The 13526-nt window shown below is 52.4% G+C and overlaps 6 protein-coding genes across 6 annotated transcripts; 3 read left to right on the top strand and 3 right to left on the bottom strand.

Moving 5' to 3' along the window:
- Positions 1 to 203: 203 nt before the first annotated feature.
- Positions 204 to 1003, top strand: M436DRAFT_38358 (uncharacterized protein; the record flags this gene model as incomplete). Its single annotated transcript, XM_013575344.1, has 2 exons — positions 204 to 263; positions 317 to 1003. The coding sequence occupies 2 exons, from the start codon at positions 204 to 206 to the stop codon at positions 1001 to 1003; spliced, it is 747 nt and encodes a 248-aa protein (XP_013430798.1).
- Positions 1004 to 1318: 315 nt separating this feature from the next.
- M436DRAFT_78906 (SH3-domain-containing protein) lies at positions 1319 to 2147 on the bottom strand (the record flags this gene model as incomplete). Its single annotated transcript, XM_013575999.1, has 3 exons — positions 1319 to 1387; positions 1438 to 2025; positions 2085 to 2147. The coding sequence occupies 3 exons, from the start codon at positions 2145 to 2147 to the stop codon at positions 1319 to 1321; spliced, it is 720 nt and encodes a 239-aa protein (XP_013431453.1).
- A 228-nt stretch (positions 2148 to 2375) lies between these two features.
- Positions 2376 to 3347, bottom strand: M436DRAFT_37247 (short-chain dehydrogenase/ reductase-like protein; the record flags this gene model as incomplete). Its single annotated transcript, XM_013575137.1, has 2 exons — positions 2376 to 2741; positions 2907 to 3347. 2 exons carry the CDS (start codon positions 3345 to 3347, stop codon positions 2376 to 2378), a joined length of 807 nt encoding a protein of 268 aa, XP_013430591.1.
- A 555-nt stretch (positions 3348 to 3902) lies between these two features.
- Positions 3903 to 5644, top strand: M436DRAFT_38486 (drug resistance protein; the record flags this gene model as incomplete). The annotated part of the gene is made up of 3 exons (XM_013575370.1): positions 3903 to 4100; positions 4158 to 5164; positions 5218 to 5644. The coding sequence occupies 3 exons, from the start codon at positions 3903 to 3905 to the stop codon at positions 5642 to 5644; spliced, it is 1632 nt and encodes a 543-aa protein (XP_013430824.1).
- Positions 5645 to 7120: 1476 nt separating this feature from the next.
- Positions 7121 to 8212, bottom strand: M436DRAFT_60948 (uncharacterized protein; the record flags this gene model as incomplete). Its single annotated transcript, XM_013575648.1, has 3 exons — positions 7121 to 7791; positions 7922 to 8115; positions 8172 to 8212. The coding sequence occupies 3 exons, from the start codon at positions 8210 to 8212 to the stop codon at positions 7121 to 7123; spliced, it is 906 nt and encodes a 301-aa protein (XP_013431102.1).
- A 2660-nt stretch (positions 8213 to 10872) lies between these two features.
- On the top strand, positions 10873 to 13426 carry M436DRAFT_70065 (PFU-domain-containing protein; the record flags this gene model as incomplete). Its single annotated transcript, XM_013575794.1, has 5 exons — positions 10873 to 10923; positions 10982 to 11872; positions 11921 to 12020; positions 12071 to 12183; positions 12236 to 13426. The coding sequence occupies 5 exons, from the start codon at positions 10873 to 10875 to the stop codon at positions 13424 to 13426; spliced, it is 2346 nt and encodes a 781-aa protein (XP_013431248.1).
- Positions 13427 to 13526: the final 100 nt, after the last annotated feature.

The raw sequence follows: 13526 nt of genomic DNA, 5'->3' as shown, positions 1-13526 counted from the left end.
CAGTGTTATTTTGTTTACCCACGCTTTCCCGCACAGCAACCGCGCAGCCAAGACCACAGCCAGCGCTAGACCCAGACGCCAACTGCCGGGCTCCGGCGCTCCAAACCCTGCCGAGAAATGCGTGCCTGCTGCGTCATGCGAAAGCTGTTGTTGACTTGTGCGACTTTTGGATACCTCGCGTGTTTGATGTTGGCTGTTCCTCCATGTCGTTGACCTTCAAGCTCGCCTCTCTGGTGATCCGTACTGTTGCCAAGCCCATAGGCGTATGCAATGCTTAGCCTTTGCCGATTCAGACTCGAGACTGACTGTCACCTAGAACCGAATCAAACAGTCTGCCAGAGAACATGACACCTTCCGTAGATACTGCGTGGGCTTTGCTCAGGGCCTTCATCGTGTAGACATGCGCATGCGACTGGGGATTCTGCACGACGCGGCCGCCCAAGAACGCATGCATGCCCGAGAAGCTGCAGAGGCCGCTGCCAAAAAGAGACAGACAGAGACACCCACCGTCAGGACCGAAGCGCAACAAAAAGCGGACGATGCTGCTGCTGCAGATCTCAAAGAGAAGAAGGCCGAAGCCCCTGCGAAACCCAGGATCCGTCCGCTCTCCGAGTCAAGGGCAATCGAGCTAGGGGCTAACTTCCTCTCCGAATCCTTCATCTTCGCTGTGGCCGTCGGCCTGCTCGTCTGGGATCAATGGCGTACGAGGAGGAAGGAAAGCACTCGAAGAGAGGGTGTCGAGGACCGCTTGGACGCATTGGAGGACCACACTCGTCAAATCGTCGCTCTCAAGTCAGAGGTGGATCGATTAAAATCGAAATATGAACCACTGCCGAGTCCGGCAGAAGGCAGTAACGATAGCATCGAGGTGGACACTTCGACCACCACAACTCCGGATACTCAGACACCTGCTACGCCAAAAGATGAAACATCAAAGTCAGAAGAGTCTCCTAGAAATGAGGAGCAATCACAAAATACTTCGCTGGCGCAGCAAAGTCAATAACCAGTCGGGCCATTCCAGTCCGCACCCATGTACATACTCATCACACCTCTCAAGATACCCTGCGAAAAGATATATATCTCAACTCTTATATGACAAAACCAATTACATATACACAATGATCGAACTGTCCTTCGGAACGTGAGACAATGATCGAGATGAAGTGGTACAATGCCATTACAGTATGTGAAAGACTGAGCTGCACCAGAATATATTCTATTAAAACAGCAACAAGAAACCCCGAAAATTCGAACCTCCAACGCCAAACATGGAAAAGAGACAAAGGACTTGACGAGCCTCATGCTATAGTCAAAAGGACTAGAAGATGGAGTTGACAATGTTACCACCAATCGTGGCACCAGCACCGAAGATGGCGGCGTTTCCAAGCTATGAGACAAGTCAGTTTCAAGAACCAAGCATTCAGGAAATAACGATACCTTCTTGCCGAACTTCTTGCCCATCTCCTCGCCCTTGCTGGGAACCTTGCCACTGCCATCGCCCTGGCCGCTGACATCAAGAGGCATGTTGCCGTAGTTTGTAGGTGCAGCTTGCGGTAGAGTGTTCTCAATGACACGGACGTACGAACGAGGGAAGATACCCTCCTGGCCAGTGCGAGAGGATTTGCCCTTCCACCACTCGGCGTTCATGTACTCGGTGACATTGATGTGGTCGTTGGGGTGGAGTTCAAGATCGCCGGGGTCGGTGCCGTTGTATGCGTACAGAGCGGTGGCCTGGGCAAGTGGAGGCATGGATGGCGGTGGGGCGGCATAGGCGGGAGGAGCCTGAGCTGGTGTAGGTGCGGGCGAGGGCTGGTAGAAGCTGTTTCCGTGCTTCTTCTCATCGTCTCTGTTGATGTTCAGGTTGGCCATGGGCGCTGCGGGGACGGCATCGTTGACGGGGACAGCGCCAGGCACGGCGCCGACGGACAAGGGCGCATGCAGAGCAGTCTGGGCGGGGATCTGTGACAGCAGCGACGACAGCTGCTGCGGTGTAATGACAGATGCGTCGCACAAGAATTCGAGTTCCTGTCTAGGCGTCAGTCGGCCGTTCGTTGGTGGCTTTGGACATTGCGCTGTCTCCGCACCGCTTTGATGGTCCGGATGGACCGGTTGAGCTGAGCAATCTGCATTTCTTCGAGCGGTGCCATGATTGAGGTTTGTTGAACGACTACCCTTGTTCGGCTGAGGAAAGAGAGGTTTATGTGCGAAGCAGTCGCCGAGGGAGTAGTGTCTCAGTACGAAAGGTCGAGCCTGGGTGGGCAGTGCACTCGTGTCGTCGCGTTGTTTCACATGACAAAGCCCTGCTGCAACGTCACGTCGTCGTTCGCATCCTTTTTATTCTCCGTCTACGTATCTAGTATTTGGGTATCCTGCCTTTACTCCGAATGCTGTGCCATCATCTTGGCTATGTGGGCATTCATGCCATGGAACGCCTTTTGTCTTTCTTGCTCCCATCCGTTGAAGGAACTCTCGGACATACCAACGGCAATTTGATCTTTACCAGCATCGAGTCCCGCCCATGTGGCATCTGTGAAGTCCTTAAGAGGCATGCCAATCTGTCCACCGTTCTTGATGTCCGGTTGGTGCTTTGCGTCGTGTAGCTCGGTTTGAACTGCAGGAGGGAAGATCTCAATGACTTGAATGTTACCAGGTCCGTTCTTGAGTTGTTCGCGGAGCACTAGAATGAAATGGTGCAGTGCGGCCTTGGAAGCACAGTAGTTGGGGCATCTATTCATGGGCACCTGTTCTCGATCAGCATACTGCATTGTACGACTTTTTTGCCCCTCTCGACTGTGATCATGTTCCAATCAGAATGACCATTGCAACGCAGTATGCCGTCATAGTAGCCGTCTTCTCTGATGATTGGAACACGATCACGGAAGAGCCGGTAGAATCAAATTGCTTACCAGAGCCAATCCAGAAGTGGTAAAGATGAAGGAAGTCTGCTTGCTCTGCTTCTGAAGGTATGGGGTGAAAGCAGTGACCAGATGGATGTACGAAATGTAATTGGTGTTCATCTCTTCCGAGACCGAGCTAAGATCAATGCTCTCGGGCTTGGAGAAGTCGAATCCTCTCTGGATACCTGAGTTGAGGAAGATGCTGTCGATGTCTGGGTGAGACTCCATGAGGTTCTTCACGAAGCCAGGAATCTTGTCCAGCTGTGTAATGTCGAATTGTACTGCCTCGGCCTTGTCCTTGCCATGCTGGGAAACGAACTCATCGAGCTTCTCTTGTCTGCGGCCAGTAACGACAACTTTGACGCCATTCTCGACGAGCTTGCTTGAGAGAGCCCAACCGATACCAGATGTGGCACCGAGGACGAGGACTTTGTTGTAGTTGAAGGGCATTTTGTCAGCGAAGCTTGTTAATGTAGAGGCGATTGAATTCTCAGATTTCAGATCTTGATCAAAACAATCGGCAGTTGTTATATAGCTCATACCTAGGGGTTACATCATCAGAGTCTAGACTAAACACCGGTAGTTAATGTCCGATAGATCCGAGTGTCCGTGAAGTCTGAGTGTTTCCAGATGAAGCTTTTTAGAAGCGGCTCTCTGCCTGCGAGTATCAAAACTCTGTTGCGTATATTGATGCATATACCGCTATCACTTGAATGAAGAGCGAATGTAAGTGTGATCGCGTCGCGGCACTCTGCGGCGTGCTTGGGAACCACATTGGCGACCCCGATCTGTTTCTCAGCTCCCGTTAAATCTGCCGTCGGTCAAGCCGACTACTTTGACTTGACGGCAATCCAATCATCCCCTGCCACCTCGGTATTGCGCCTGTCGTTCCACATGCGCAGAACAACTCGCTGTCAAATGCGTGCACGTCTGAGCATGTGTTGATCTATCGTTTCTTACCTTTCTTCCGCATCGTTACTCGTTCTTCGGAACTGTTCGTTCGTCATGACTGAGAAAGAGATACGACTTGCATGTTCCCCGCTCTCGGTCGAGCAGCCGACCAAAGAAGTTTCTACTCTCGAGCGAGAGCTGGAAACACACACTATAGAATCAGGTGAACAGGCTCAGTCACCCGGCGCAGGCTCGTCGCAACCTCCTCTCTCAAAGGCTCGCACGATTGCCTTGGTGGCTACACTGACCGGAGTAAGTTCTCGATATAATGCTCTCACTTTTCAGCTCGCCGTTGCTGATACTGGACAGGCTGCGTTTCTCAATACTTTGACGGTGCAGGCCGTTGTCATCGTACTCCCAAGTATTGGCAAGGCACTGGACATTCCAGTAGCTCGACAACAATGGATCGTTTCGGCATACTCTCTGGCCTTTGGCTGCTTCCTGTTGTTATGGGGTAAGCTCGGCGATGTCTACGGCAAGAGGTCCATATTCATTCTGGGATCACTGTGGGTTGCCATCCTCACTCTGATCAACCCCTTCGCAACCAACGAGATTGCCTTCGATCTCCTCCGAGGACTACAAGGCGTTGGTGGAGCTGGCAATGTTCCAACCGCCATCGGTATCCTGTCCGCTACGTTTCCTCCTGGAAAGGCCCGGAACTATGCTTTCTCTCTGTACTCGGCCGGTGCCCCCATGGGCTCTGTCATGGGCAATCTGCTCGGTGGACTTGTCGCACAATACGCATCCTGGAGATGGATTTTCTGGATCCTCTCGATCATGGCATTCTTGGTAACGGCAGCGGGTTACTTCGTTATTCCCAAGCCACCGCCGCGGTCAAACACTGAGCCGAAGAAGTCCATCGACTGGGTCGGGGCTCTCTTGGTGACAGTCGGTGTACTCATTCTTCTCTTCGCACTGGCCGAGGGCAACGTCGTTGGATGGAGCAAGCCGTATATCCCAGTTCTGATCGTTGCATCGATTCTGTGCATCATCACCTTTGTCATCTGGCAACTGTATCAAGAGAAACGAACACGACGCCAGCCTCTGATGAAGATTACATTGTTCAAACGTCTCAAGGTTTCTGCCGCTATGTTAGCAATGGCTGTCTTCTTCTCGGCCTTCAACAACTACCTCATCTTCTCGACATATTTCTACCAAGAGTACCTCGGACTCAGCGCCATACAGACGACTCTCCGTTTCATCCCGACAGGTGTCGTTGGTATACTCACGGTACTCGTAACATCACAACTACTAAGCCGAGTACCTATTCATTACATACTCATGTGGGGAATGACTTGTGTAGGATTGGCAAACTTGTAAGCTCGCAGGATTGTACCTAGCTTTTCCTGAAACATGCTGACTAGTCCAGGCTTATGGCTGTCCCGATACCTCCGACAGAGACGTACTGGGCCTATGGCTTTCCAGCCATGTGTTTAGCCGTGTTCGGCGCAGATACCTTGTTTCCATCACTACTGCTTCTCGTCGCGCATAATCTACCTCCAGAGGATCAGGCCCTAGGTGGTGGTCTCGTCAACGCTCTGGGTCAGATCGGGAGAGCCATCGGTTTAGCCATCGGTACTGCCATTCAAGTCGCCGTGCAGAAGAGCCAGGAGGGAACGCGTGTCGTTGACATGGAAGACAATGTTGGCGACCACGCCTACCTGCATGGATTGCACGCAGCCCAATGGCTCAACGTAGGCTTTGCAGCGACTGGGTTTCTCGTTGTCGCGCTTGCGTTCAGGGGCGCGGGAGTGATTGGAGGAGCTCCCAAATGCCGAAAGAAGCAGTCTCGATAGATAGTTGGCTGGTGAGAAAATCAGACATCGTCATAGTTACTCTCAAACCATGCATCCACCACATGTTTCAGATTTCTTCCTTCAGCTCGTGCATTGACAAGGTGACAAGATTACAGACAGAGTTCGAGTGAGATGCAGAAAGCTTCTGGTGTCCGTCAAACGTTCTTGTCGGAATCACCGGCCGTAGAGACTCAAGACAATCTAGCTTTTCTCTTGCAGTCAGCGCGTTCCTCGCTTTTGGTCAAGCACCCGGAAAGAGAAGGATGTCAAAACAGACAAGACGCGCGAGTGCGGGCGGCGCAAGCCAGCTCATGCAAGCCAGTGGGAAGTACCAGCTCCTCGGAGAACAGAGGCGCTCTCTCGAGACTTTTTTGTTTCTCCTCTCTCGCTTCAGCCCTGAAGGCTGACGACTTTTTTTCAGCAACCGCAGATCTGTTGTGACAGAGCAGTGATGCAACTTGCAGGTTTTTAGTGGCCTGCCAATGGCGCTTGCCTCCGCACCTCCCACAAGAAAAGGAAAACAAGAGCTTGGTCGTTTTGCTTGCCCTTTCAGCGTAGAAAGAAAGAAGGGCATGAGCGACATGGGTGTCTGACACGTGGTTAGGCATGTTGCCCCTCCACGCGAGCCCCGCATCGTCGACCAAGATGGGCTCTAGGTTTGCGAGACGAAGTCACCAAAAAAACGTAGATTCGTAGAATTGAGCTCGGAGTGTGTGTTGACAGTGTCAGGTGGTGCGCGAATGACGCTTGGCGCGACATGTCAAGGTATGCAACCTGAGAAGCAGTCAGCGTTGGATGTGCCGTTCCTTGCACGTAGTTCCACCGCCGGAGTCGTACCAACCACCCACCACTGGGTTCTCTGTGGATGAGTCGAGATGTGTACTGCAGAAGGAAAAATCCATTGCATGTACATGCTCGCTGTCGTTTGTATCCTGCAACTCTTGCTGCTTGTTCATGCACTTGAGCGGCTTCACTTTTCGATCGCGCGGAAATTTCTGAGCTGCATACGATTGACAAATGTCAATTGGTACTCCTCGTATATGCCTAAAGCGATTCCGCAGGTTGTGGTCCACTCAACGCTCAGTGTTCGTGACCTTCGAAATAAAAACAAAGTTTCCATGGGTATCATGCATCCCAAGCGCCATTTCCCCTCCATCACATGCCCAGGATTTTATTTCCTGGCCAAGACCTCGCTCCCTCCCGTCTTCGAACCGCTCCTTGCGCGCTGCCATTCGAACGCGTAACTGCTGCGCCGCAATGAAGTATCGCAACTCCATGGTTATGATATGGCTTCCGCAGGGGCAGGAGAAAGCTGTTGACCAGAATAACGTGTCGCAACGTAGTCGCATTTGGTGACACGACGTCTAGGTCTGATTCATGCAACGCTGTACAGCTTGCAGATTTTATTTCGCTGGCAGAGTGGTACGTCAAAGTCTGTAACCTCTGACCGACCTCACTTGCCGAACTCAAGCTGCCTCAGACAGGGATTCCTCTCTCGGTCTTCCAGAGCTCAAATGCCAGAGTCGGAGTGCGCTTGATGACACCAAAAACATCCTGAGTACTGGCGAGTTGAGGGTGACTCCTGAAGGCTTGGAGGACAACATCCCGGAGACCACGGTCGTTGTCAATGGTCGAGCAGTAAACTTCCTCGATGGCATCGGCAAACTCTGGCGAGTCGTAGTAGCAAGCCATGGCCATTTCGAATTTGCTTTTTGCGAGATCCTTCAATGCAGGAATGTCGTACTTCTCGGCCAACGCGTAGACACGAGTGTGAGTGAGGAGGTTTGATTCGTCGGTTTCGTACTCGCAATCTTCGTCCTCTTCAGAATCACACTCGGACCCAGAGTTTGAAGGGCTGCCGGCACCGGCGCCGCGAAGACCGGTCTTGCCTTTAGGGCTCGTTGCACGCGGTGAGTGATCAACGCTCGAGTCGTGCCTTGCGCGCGAAAGGGGGTCTATGCCTTCCGTGGGCGTAACTGGCGTGGGTGGGGCGCAAGCAGCCGCCTGAGCGAAAAGGGGGTCCACGATGTGAGAGAGATCAAGCTTTTGAGGTCTCTGGCGGAGGGCCTCTTGCGCACGGTGACGGAAGACAGGAGAAGCCGGCTCTTCCTCATCCTCGCTAACAAGGTAGTCCAGGTGGTAAAAGTCTAAACGACGGTCAGGCTGTGTCAGAAAAAGGAGAACTAGCACGATTACAGCCTGCATGTCGTGGCGTCGAGGAAAATGACCACCAGCAATGCGGATCACGCCGGCGTATCCGAGTGTTCAGAGACTTACAGTGGATCATGTGCTCGACGGCTTCTTCGTCCTCCTCGCTCAGGTCGATCAGACCGGTCTGAGCTTCGCGAAACTGGTTGCTACAGGCGCCATCGAAGAATCCAGATCGTGAGCAAAGAATGGCTCGGTGAACGTTGTATTCCCGAGAGTTGCATTTGACAGTAAGATCAGAGTATTTACCACCCAAGTGGAGTCTAGTGATGATCAGCAACCATGTCGAAGACAGAAATGCCCGGAAGTGGGAGCTCACGTGGAGAGGGCAGACATCAATTCCTTCCTTGGGGATTCCATGACGGCCAGCAGACGCTCTTCGGGGTGTGAGGTGGAGAGCCGACGGTGCAGCGTGATCTTTAAGGTTATTTGACAATGGAGAATATTTTCAGGGGCAGGAATATTCTCTGAGCCGTGGACAAGTGGAGCGGAATTGATCGATTGCAAAAAACTGCAAAGGAATCGGTAGGTAGAGGTGAGGCTTGGATAAATAAGTAGGTAGTGAAGAGCTGTTGCTCGAGGGCAAGCTGTGACATAAGTAAGCCCAGACCAAGCCAGTACTTGCTACCACCGCCAACGCGTGACCCTGATGATAGAACGATCGGTCGCCTTGGGCACTGACGCGTACCGAGGTGCTCCGCCGAGTCGCCGAGTCGTCGGTGATGATGGGGGTTTCGACTGCCGACCTACCTTGGAAGTGTTGTGTGATTGCAGCAATCTGCGATCGCGAAGGCCAATAATCAACTCGGCCGTCCTTCCCCACAATGACCAAGATTGGGAAGCTTCAGACTAGTCCTTGTACCAGCGCGTGGCAGTAAAGATTCCGCCAGGCACGAGGTTGGCGGCTTGCTTAGAAATAAAGTCTGTAAAGTGAAGGGGGAAAATACTTGATTGAGGACCGAGCTATTGAGGTTCGAGGGATTCATCCTCACTTTAATGCTGTCCCCGATCAAGATTGCGTAAAATCTAGAACTCTGCCTCTGACCCTCAGGGGCCACACACGCGGAAGTGACTTTCGGCGTGTCCTTTCATGCTTCGGCATCTCGCATGTGCGTCGACCGACTCTGTGTTTTGTCTTGCGTGCATGGACGGTGGTTCGAACTAATCCGCCGTCTACTTGATAGGCTGGCTCAAAGGCTACTAAACTCTGGCGTGCGCTTGCCACTCCACAGCACATGCTCTTTAAGGCTAGGCGAAACCACCTTACAACATCGACGACGACCTGAGCTTAACGTTGTCCGATTTTTGGTGCAGGGTTATAAAACTATCCTAACCTCCTTACTACTGCATACCTCACATTGTTGTGGAAGCGTTTTGTTCCGTCGACGCATATGGACATCCGAAAGAGCGAGAGAGTCAGGACCCTAAACCATGTCGAGTCCCAAGGGAACGACCGTCGGGACCATGCAGAGTGGTCGAGAAGGCCAGAGCCTGGCTGCAGGGTCTCGACAGGTCGCGTGCCGGCGGCAGGGCTTCTGCACGCGGACGACTCGAGGCATGGCGCCGTAGCCATGGATGATGGTTCGGACCATCCGTGCCCCAAGACTGCAGGCGTTGTCTATCAGCCCAGAAGATGTTTTGGCTGTGGACCTGAAACATACCCTTGCTATGGGTGCATGAATAACGAACCTGGGTATGAATCGTCTGGGGCAGCGCACCTCGGCCTCGAGAAACGCTTGTTGCACAGACTCACAAACTCAATTCAAGAGCTGTGCACAGCCTTACGCCAGAACTAGCTAGTCAACGGATGCACAGTATTGATCAGGTGTGCTTGGAATGTATAGGGGATGGACCTTGGTCGTTTACGGCTATAGGTCGACAAGGTTTCGTGCGGAGAATTCTCCGTTCGTACCTACAGTTCAGTACATGGTTTGGAGAGTGCCTCAAGCATGCCTACTTTTTGGGCGACCTATCTCAGAAGATGCTCTTGCAGTAGTCTTCAGTATGTTGTATCACTTGGTCCTGCACCAGACTCCATGAACGAATCGATGGGATGCATCGGCCATTACACCAACATGTGAGGGGCATGGTCTGCAAGAGCAACGCGTGTAACCTCGATGTTCTCTCCGCTACACCAGTCTCTAGTTGACAGAGCTGAGACGTTGCGGTTGATATCATCTGAAAGTTGGCATATGCAAACTGTTGAGGGCTGCCCGCTGCAACTGCGAGGCTTGTAGAATGGGAAATCCAATGTCTGGACAGCAAGAATGCATCCGCCTGCCCAAGCTTCCACGAGATTGAAGGCGTTGATTAGATGATACATACTAAACGCTTTGTGAACGCTGGGAACAAAATGTCCGAAGAATGTCTCCTCATCAATCTCCGAAAAGGACATAACGCCTACAAAGAGATTTCAGGAGGACGGTATGAATTTAGTTTAGGTCCGATCCTAAGCATACTTTGAGTGTGGTTTGAGGGGCCACAGATGTTGGGACGATCGTGTCGAGTGATGTCTTCCTGTTGTGTACCATGTTCCCAGTCCAGTGAACGGCAGAGACGAAAGACCGATCGGACTCAGCGCCAACTCAACATTGTCAAACCGTTGACAGGCGACTAGTAGGTTGCTTGCTTCGTGGTCATTGTGGCTGGAGAAGAAAGTGGTGGATGTGTGTAACAAACGATTGTATGGCAGCGGAGGCGGTCCGGTGAGCAGCTAGACGATGAATGGAGGCGCAATAGAGACCAGTTCAAGGTATGGCTGAAGGGTCTTGCAGAAGTGAGCATTCCGCGCGGTTTTGGTACAGGTTGGTGGGATGAAGCTCAAAGATGGAGGTGCGCAAGTGGGTTGTGATTCTCAATGACGTGGGGCGAGCACCACGGTGACGGTGGTTTGATGCGCAAACAACAACTTCAATGAAGCACTTTACAACCAATGCGCGTTTGCACATCTTGAACACTGCAGAGTTCTCCAATCATACCAAAAGTCTGGCGACCTCAAGCCAACCCACAATCTTCTCATCATGGCCGACTTGTTCAAGCTGTCGGCGTCTCTAAGAGGGCACGAAGACGACGTAAGCGAGTGGCACCGCGACACCAAACTCCTCAAGTGCTGACTGTCAACCCCCTCAGGTCCGCGCCGTCGTATTTCCTTCGGCTCGTTGTATCTTCTCGGCCTCGCGTGATGGCACCGTCCGACAGTGGCTCCTCACTTCGCCCAATCCGCCCACCTACGATGACACCATTGCCGTCCAGGCTACCTCGTTCATCAACTCGCTGACATACGTCGCTCCCTCATCTTTGCACTCCGAAGGCCTACTGGCTTCTGCCGGAAAGGATACTATCATCGACGTCCGTCTTCCCTTCCAGAGTCCAGAGACCGATGCCGAACGTTTGCTTATTGGCCACGCCAACAACGTCTGCTCTCTCGACGCCTCGTCCGATGGCGACACTCTTGTCAGCGGTGGATGGGATACCCAGGCAAGAGTCTGGAGCATCTCCAAGGGCGAGTGCACTGCTGAGCTGAAGGGCCACGAGGCTGCTGTCTGGGCCGTCATGATCTACGACGACAATACTATCATTACCGGCTGCGCCGACAAGACTATCCGTATCTTTTCGAATCGAGGAAAGCTTCTCCAGACAATCCCTGGTCTGCCTGATGTCGTACGCGCGCTCTGCAAGTTACCCTCTGGCCATCCTTCCGGCGCTGCCTTCGCCTCTGCAGGAAACGATCAAGTCATCAGACTCTGGACTCTCGATGGTGTTGAAGTCGCCCAACTGCATGGTCACACATCGTTCATTTACGCCCTTGCCGCCCTACCCAACGGCGATTTGGTCAGTTCCGGCGAAGACCGAACTGTGAGAGTATGGAAGGGCACCGAATGCATTCAGACCATTACACATCCTGCAATTTCGGTCTGGGCTGTCTCTGTGTGTCCTGAGACTAACGATATCGTTACTGGCGCCAGCGACAAAATCATCCGAGTCTTCAGCAGAGATCCGAGCCGCCAGGCGAGCGCTGAGGTCAGTTGTCCGAATGAACACCTCGTTCTGTTCTAACAAAACTCGCAGGCTGTGCGTACGTTTGACGAGAGTGTCAGCTCGTCCTCAATACCTCAGCAAACGGCTGGTGGAGGCCAGGAGATCAACAAGGAACAGCTTCCCGGTCCAGGTGCGTTCGCAAGAAGTCTACACCCTTAATCACCACTAACTGCTATGAAGAATTCCTGCATCAAAAGTCGGGCACCAAAGAAGGTCAAGTTCAGATGATTCGAGAAGGAGATGGTAGCGTGACCGCTCATACCTGGTCATCGGCCGCTCAAGAATGGATCAACGTAATTATCTCCAGAAGAACTTCTGACTGCAAAATACTAACAGATGCGAAAGGTTGGTACCGTAGTCGACGCAGCTGCGAGTAGCGGTCGCAAAGTGACGCACGAGGGAAAAGACTACGATTTCGTCTTTGATGTTGACATCACAGACGGCGCTCCTCCTCTGAAGCTCCCGTACAACATCGGTCAAAACCCATACGATGTGGCAAGCAAGTTCATTGCTAACAATGAGCTACCCATGACCTACCTGGATCAGGTCGCCAACTTCATCACTACCAACACTCAGGGAGCAACACTAGGATCTTCTGCGCAACAACAGACTCAGACACCTGGAGCCGATCCTTGGGGCAGCGAAAACCGCTATCGTCCAGGCGAGGCCGGTGCTCCTGAGCCATCAGGTGATACGCGCCCACGATCCTTGCCCCAGACCCAATACCTCTCAATCGCCACAGCCAACTTGTCCGCAATTCGCAAGAAGATCGGCGAACTCAACGACACAATGTCGCCCGACGTCCAACTATCAACCGATGATCTCAAAGCCTTGGACAGTCTAGTCAAACAACTCCAGACCAGCCCCAAGGATCCCAAGCCTCAAGCAGACCAACTCAGTGCAGTCCTCAAAGTCGCTACTCAGTGGCCATCAGCAAATCGCTTGCCCGGCATCGACCTTCTCAGATTATCTGCTGTCGCACCGACTTTTGCTATGCACACCAGTGGCGGAGAGGGCACTATCGTAGAGATCCTCGCCAAGAGTGGTGTCTTTGAAGCAAACACCGACAAGCCTAACAACACGATGCTCGCTGTTCGTGTCCTTGCCAACCTCTTCATGACAGAAGAAGGCAGACTGATCGCTGATGGCTGCTTTGAGGACATCATCTCGTCGACTCAGCCATTTTCCAGTACTTCTAACAAAAACCTGGCTACGGCGATCGCGACCTTGTACATCAACTACGCAGTGTTGCTGACATCTAGTGCCCCTTCATCAGAGTCGAAGACTAGGGAGCAGCGTGCTGCAGCCGTTGTCAATGCTGCCTTGAATATCATCAAGCCAGATGGCGACAGCGAGGCCGTTTACAGAGCGCTTGTTGCAGTCGGTACACTGATGTCATTGGGTGACGAGTTCAGGAAGGAAGTTGCTCAAGCAAAGGATATTGGCAATCTTCTTCAGAGTATCGAGAAGAGTGCTTTGGGCAAGGAAAACAGAATCAAGGCTGTCACCAACGAGATGAGAGATCAGTTGAGGTGATTATAGCAACACAAAAGCGAGACATGTATAACGAAAGCTATTTACCATAGACGACAAAGCATCAAAGCACACGAGAAATGTTACCTCAACATGTTCCTCC

This window comes from Aureobasidium namibiae, assembly GCF_000721765.1.
Source record: "Aureobasidium namibiae CBS 147.97 unplaced genomic scaffold scaffold_2, whole genome shotgun sequence".
Classification (NCBI taxonomy): domain Eukaryota; kingdom Fungi; phylum Ascomycota; class Dothideomycetes; order Dothideales; family Saccotheciaceae; genus Aureobasidium; species Aureobasidium namibiae.
The sequence above is the reverse complement of the archived record's forward strand: the minus strand, read 5'-3'. Positions and strand labels throughout refer to the sequence as shown.